The 6633-nt window shown below is 38.8% G+C and overlaps 1 protein-coding gene across 1 annotated transcript; it reads left to right on the top strand.

The window, feature by feature from the left end:
• The first annotated feature begins 1734 nt into the window (after positions 1 to 1734).
• Positions 1735 to 3847, top strand: LOC120187689. Its single transcript, XM_039191347.1, has 4 exons — positions 1735 to 1863; positions 2134 to 2244; positions 2510 to 3229; positions 3308 to 3847. Exons 1-4 carry the CDS (start codon positions 1735 to 1737, stop codon positions 3845 to 3847), a joined length of 1500 nt encoding a protein of 499 aa, XP_039047278.1.
• The last annotated feature ends 2786 nt before the right edge of the window (positions 3848 to 6633 follow it).

The raw sequence follows: 6633 nt of genomic DNA, 5'->3' as shown, positions 1-6633 counted from the left end.
AAGAAAATAGATAACTTTTGGTTAACTTACTTTCCCCTTTTCCTTCACATTAATACCTTATTAAAATTGAATTTTATATTTATTTCCCCTTTAAAGGACCAAAATGCCCTCTTTATTCATCTATTGTTACAATTTAGTCTAAAACACTATTCCAAATCATTTTCTCATTCTTTTGTCTTATTTCAAATAAATCCTCAAATTCTTAAATCTTTTTAATAAAGTCCTGTCCTGATATTTAGGGTATTACAATCCGATTTCGTCTGAAAATGCTAGTGCACCTGCACATCAGGGCATGTCATTATCAGAGTATGGAGCTTTTATATAGGCTCCTGATGCCATCCTGACTCGATTTCAATCTTCTCCGCCTCCTCTACTCCTCCAGCACCGCGAATGTTAATCTCAAAAGAGTTGATAAGCTTGGGAGCTCCTGAGTTCCAGGAAAAGAGGATGAAGGTCCAATGGATGCAGATTTATGGTTAAACGACGTTTTGCTGATGATCGAACACTTGGAGGTCGATAATGTGAGACTAGACCTCGAGAGGAAGCGTAAGGAGACTGAGCTTGGAATACAGCGAGAGATTACTCACACTTGGATCATGAGGAACCAATACAAGGCTGACCGAATTGCAGCTTTGAATCTGAGGATACAGGAGACTCGACAGAGGAGTGACGAGTAGCTAACTTAGTGTTGAGGTAAAAACACTGAGCTCATGAGGTACATCACTCAGCTTGAGTAAGTTTTGTTCTGAGAGCAGAGGCATTTTAGTGAGAATCTTCAGTAGAGAATTGATTTGTGTTGTTAAGTTAAGAGCCTTATGGAATAATTACAACATTTTCAAGAGCAGGTTTCTGACTTTACGAGGACAAAAATGTTTCCAAGGAGCGTATCATCACTGAGGCACTAATTCAGATAGGCGAGGTCACTCGATATCTGGGAAAGTTGGTCGACCGAGCTAGGATAGTAGAGCATTACGTCGACCCGATTACAGAGACCACCCGGAGAGTTTGTCATTGATTGTCGAGATTGTAGACTTGAGTAGGAGGGTTATATCGTACTTGTAATGGAAAACCATTGTGTATGAGACTTTGTTTTTCTTTTCAAAAGTAGTTCTTGATAGTTGACCTTTCGAGATCGATACCTCTTGCATTCATGTATTTTGCATTTTTATTGTTTCATTACTAATTTCATTTGCATTTATGCGTTCATTCATTATACTTTTTTAATAATATAGATTTTCATTCGAAGATATTCTGGCTCCTAGTAAAAGTACTTCTCACTTGTATAATACTTGGGGAAAAGCCAAAGAGAACATGGAAGATAAATTCAGAGAACTTGAAGAGGCTTAGAAACGCCTTGAAACGAGACTGGAGAACATCCAAAATGACCTAAGGGACTAAGTGACCCAGTCTCAGAAAGATGTGGTAGATCAGATCGCCGCTTTACTTGGAGTTGACCCTAAGAAAAAGGGTCATGTAAAAGATTCTAACACGGTTGATCATGGTTCATCAACTCATATGAGGGATCAGCCTGAAAATGTGTTACCTAGAGGAGGAATCCAAATTAACGCAACTGGAGCATCTATAACACACCCTATGCACCTCAATGACAATGTTAAGTACCTCGATAATGAAATCCCTAATTTCAATTTGCTTACAAAAGCTGAAAAGGTTAAGTCTGAGTTAGCCAAATAATACGAAGATAGTTACAAGAAACTAGAGGATAAGGTCCGGGCAATGGAGTCAATCGGTGAATATGGTATGGATGCCCGAGAGCTCAGCCTGATAACTGATTTGGTTCTCCTGCATAAATTCAAAACTCCTGAATTTGAGAAGTATAATGACACCAGTTGTCCATCTGCTCACGTACTATAGAAAGATGGTTGGTTTTCTATACGACGAGAAGTTGCTCACTCATTGTTTCCAAGACAGACTCACCAACTCTGCAGCACGGATGTACGCCCAGTTGATTCGTACAAATGTCAGATCATGGGAAGACTTGTCTAGGTCATTTCTAGAGTAGTATAGATAAGTCACTAACATGATACCCGACCGAGTGGCCCTGATGAATATGGAGAGAAGCCCAATGAAAGTTTCCTCCAATACACCCAAAGATAGAGATATTTGGTTGTGCAGGTTCAGCCGCCACTTTTGGAGAAGGAAACCACAGTTCTTTTCCTTAATACAATGAAGGGTCCTTTTTTGGATCGTATATTGGGAAGTGCTTTGAGGAGTTTCTCAGATATGGTAATATAGGGTGAGCTGATATAGAAAGCTATCAAGAGTGGAAAAATCGAGGGTGGAGAGAAGCGAGTATTTAAGAAGAGAGATAATGAAGTAAATACCTGAGGCTAACACCAATAGAGGCAAGTTTCAAGGATAAAAAAGAGAAGCAAAGAAATTAACGTTTACACCAATTCTAGTTACTTACGCTAAGTTATATACATCATTGTTCAAATCGAACATGGTTCATCCATACCATCTTAAACCACTCTAACCTCTTTATCTGAAGTGGTATGACGTGAATGCACGATGTGAATATCACACAGATATTGTGGGGCACTCAATTGAAAATTGTGTGTCTTTCAAAAAGTTGGTGCAGAACTTGATTGACACTGGGATGTTGAAGTCCAATTCTGCTGATGTTGCGAAGAACCCATTGCCCAATCATGGTGGGCAAGGAGTAAATGTTAATAAAGAAGAGAGTGGGAGAAGAATGAAGAGGCATGTCTCTGAGGTCAAGTCCCCACTCGAATGGGTATTTGAGCAACTCACAGGTGATGTCTTGATCAAGCAGAGTCTGGTTTCTACTCAGGGAGAAGGTGTATTATTTTTTAAGTTTTGCAAAGAGGGAGAGCATGAGATTCAACACTGTCACGAGTTTAAGGCTTTAATTCAATCAATGATGGATAATAAAAAGATTGAATTCTTTGAAAATGTTGGAAAAATAAAAGATGAAGAGGTGTGCACGTCTGAGTACACCAAATCTGCATACGGGGTCAGAAAGCCGATTGTTATTACTGTGAAGCCCAACGTGGCAAATATTATCCTTGTTGCTCCAAAATTAGTGATTTCCACTCCGTCTCCATTCCCCTTCAAAGATTCACGCAGGGTGCTATGGAACTACACCACCAATATCTCCGTATCAGGGGAGGTGAAGAATGTGGAAGGACCAAAGGTCATACAAGAAGTAAAAGCAAGCGCTGAAGAGAAAATGAAGGCCCCTGTCGAGGTGATTAGTTAAGTGGGGAACTTCACAAGGAGTGGTAGATGTTATTCTCCGCTTGAGACTTCAAAAGTGGTCGAAAAGATAAAAAGCAAGGAAAAAGGTCTATCGCCTCTGAAGATAATTGAGGATGAGCCTCCGAAGGTTAATAAGCCAGTTGCTGAAGCGCAGGCCCTGGAGTTCTTAAAATATTGGAGACATAGCAAATACAGTGTAGTGGAGCAATTGCACAAACAAAAGGCACGAATTTCAGTATTAGATTTGCTGATAAATTCAGAGATACACCGTAACACTTTATTAAAAGTGCTTAATCAAACCTTTATACCGGAGGATATACCCTTTAACAAACTGGATCGAATAGTGAACCATATCACTTCGAATAATTATATCACGTTCACCGATGACATAATCTCAAAAGGAGGCAGTGGATCTATAAAGGCTCTAAACATTACCACACATTGTAATGGCCATGTGTTACCTGGATGTTTGATTGATAATGGGTCTACGCTCAACGTGATGCCAATGGCTACTCTCCAAAGGTTTCCAATAGATGGATCCCACATGAAAGTGTATCAGAATATTGTCCGACCTTTCGATGGCACTCAGAGGGATGTTATTGGCTAGATCGATGTCCCGTTGTTAATAGGTCCAGTTGTGTACAATGTCGAGTTTGTGGTAATGAATATCAATCCCACTTACAATTGTTTACTGGGGAGACCATGGATTCACTCTGCGGAGCGGTGCCTTCACCCCTACACCAAAAATTGAAGTTTTTTGTGATGAAGTATTGATTAGTTTCGGGGCTGAGCAAGAGATAATTGCTTCAGTAACTACTAGTGCTCTGTACATTGAGCCAGACGAAAATGCTTTGAAATGTTCTTTTCGTGCCCTAGAATTTGTGAATGCCACTTTCATCTCCGAGAGGAGTAAATTTCCTCACCTTCACCTGTCCAACTGTACAAAAATGGTTGTGCGAGAAACTTTAGGAAGAGGAGCAAAGATTGGAAGAGGCTTTGGAAAACACTTGCAGGGGATCATGCGTCTGAAACCTGTAGTTATGAAAAGAGATCGTTTCGGGTTGGGATTCCAGCCCAACAGCCAACAGTTCCAAAAAGAAGCAAAACGAATAGTAGAGGTGAGAAAGGCTCGATTGAGAGGAGATGATGTCTCTTGGAAACCTATACCTATCACATATATGAAGTACATTTTCAGATATGGATGAATATATGACACTGAACAACAGCTAATCAGTGTAATCAAAGAGGCGGAGCTGTTGGAAGATGAAGAAATGCTTGATGACGCCATGGAAGGCCTAAGCATCAATATGATTGGGTAATATAGTAAGCCAGAGAAATATCTAACTGGTAGTCACCCTTGTTTCCCAAGAGAAAAGCTGAACAATTAGACTACGGAGGAGCTTCATGTAGTTTCTAGGCTTAACCCAGAGTAATACTATAAACCAACCCTTGTGCTTGTGCCCGTGAGCATCAAGGGATCTTTTGTAATAGGCAGTCATGTTGATATCACTCATTTGGTTCTAATAAAAAGATGTTTTCACTCACTTCTCAAATGGCAATTGTTTTTTTTTCATTTTACATTTCTTCATTTTTCACATTTCTTTCATTTGATTCCCTTTCTTCTCTCTAAAGTATATATTCGATCCATTTTTTTCTTTCGTAGGTGTCCAAATATTAATATCATGAATGTTTCTGTAACTAATCATAAGATTGATCTTGAGCAGCTTTTATGTTTAGAAGACGTTAATGAGTGTCAAAATGAAGTAGAATGTGAAGTTCCTAATGAATTATTAAGACTGGTAGAAAAAGAAGCTGAGCAAATTTTACCTCATAAAGAAGAAATAGAGATTGTAAATTTGGGATCTAATGAAATGAAAAGAGAAGTAAAGATTGGCACGACCTTATCACTCGAGGTAAGACAGAGTTTGATAAATTTGTTGCAAGAATTCAAGGATATCTTTGTCTGGTCTTATCAAGATATACCAGGATTAATTAAAAATATAGTGGTGCACAAACTTTCGATAAGGCCTGAGTGCAAGCCAGTGCGACAAAAGCTCAGGAGAATGAGGCCAGAAATGCTGTTGAAAATTAAGGAAGAAGTAAGAAAACATAACAATGCAGGTTTTCTTCAAGTGGCCAAATATCCCGAGTGTGTAGCTAATATAGTCCCTGTATCGAATAAATATGGAAAACTACATATGTGTGTGGACTCTAGAGACCTGAATAAAGCGAGCCCAAAGAATAATTTTCCTCTACCTCATGTCGATATGCTAGTGGATAACACTGTAGGACATTCATGGTTCTTTTTCATGGATGGTTTCTCAAGGTACAACCAGATAAATATGGATCCATAAGACATGGAGAAAACAACATTTGTGACCATGTGGGGCACAATTTACTATAGGGTGATGTCATTCGGGTTGAAAAATACAGGAGCAACATATCAAAGATCTATGGTGACTTTTTTTCATAACATGATGAACAAAGAGATTGAAGTGTATGTGGATGATATGATTACTAAATCCCAGACTGAGGAAGAGCATATTATAAACTTGAGAAAGTTATTCCAGAGATTGAAGAAGTATCAGTTGAAGCTCAATCCTACAAAGTGTATTTTCGGAGTAACTTCAGGGAAGCTCCTAGGCTTTTTGGTCAGTCGAAGATGAATTGAAATTGATCCTGAAAAAGTAAAAGTAATTCAAAATCTTTCACCTCCTCGTACGCAAAAGGAAGTTTGAGGGTTCTTGGGAAGGTTGAATTACATTTCTAGATTTATTTTTCAGTTGACTGATAAGTGTGATCCAATACTTAAACTACTCTGGAAGAATAACCCTGTGTATTGGAATGAAGAATGTCAATAGGCTTAAGAGTTCTTCAAGAAATATCTGTTTAATGCTCCTATCTTGGTAGCGCCCGTTCCTGGAAGATAATTAATACTTTACTTAACTGTGTTTGAGAATTCAATGGGTTGTGTGCTGGGGCAACATGATGATTCTGGGAAGAAGGAAAGAGAAATCTATTACTTGAGTAAGAAGTTCACCGATTGTGAGTTACGATATCCTCCAATTCAAAAGCTATGTTGTGCTTTGGTTTGGGCAACCCGAAGACTCCGACAGTATATGTTGTATTACACTACATGGTTGATTTCCAAACTTGATCCATTGAAGTTCCTGATAGAATCTCCATCCTTGACTGGGAGAATGGGTTGGTGGAAAATGTTATTGTCAGAGTTTGACATTGTGTATGTAAGCCAAAAGGTAATAAAAGAAAGTATCATAACGGATTCCTCGCAAGTCGTGCCTCCGACGATTATGAGCCCCTAAATTTTAATTTTTCGGATGAGGATTTGATGTTCATTACAGTTAAAGAAAATAATGAAGAGGACGAATCTTT

Source organism: Hibiscus syriacus, unplaced genomic scaffold (genome assembly GCF_006381635.1).
Source record: "Hibiscus syriacus cultivar Baekdansim isolate YM2019G1 unplaced genomic scaffold, ASM638163v2 tig00113725_pilon, whole genome shotgun sequence".
Lineage (NCBI taxonomy): Eukaryota > Viridiplantae > Streptophyta > Magnoliopsida > Malvales > Malvaceae > Hibiscus > Hibiscus syriacus.
Note: the sequence above shows the minus strand (reverse complement) of the source record. Positions and strands in the feature narration are given on the sequence as shown.

Excerpts from the sequence above, each read along its gene's own strand:
- LOC120187689 (XM_039191347.1), top strand. The coding sequence starts at position 1,735 with ATGGAGTCAATCGGTGAATATGGTATGGATGCCCGAGAGCTCAGCCTG. Across the intron at positions 1,864-2,133 it reads CCAGTTGTCCATCTGCTCAC|GTTCAGCCGCCACTTTTGGA; the intron begins GTACTATAGAAA and ends TTGGTTGTGCAG. Across the intron at positions 2,245-2,509 it reads TGAGGAGTTTCTCAGATATG|TGGTATGACGTGAATGCACG; the intron begins GTAATATAGGGT and ends CTTTATCTGAAG.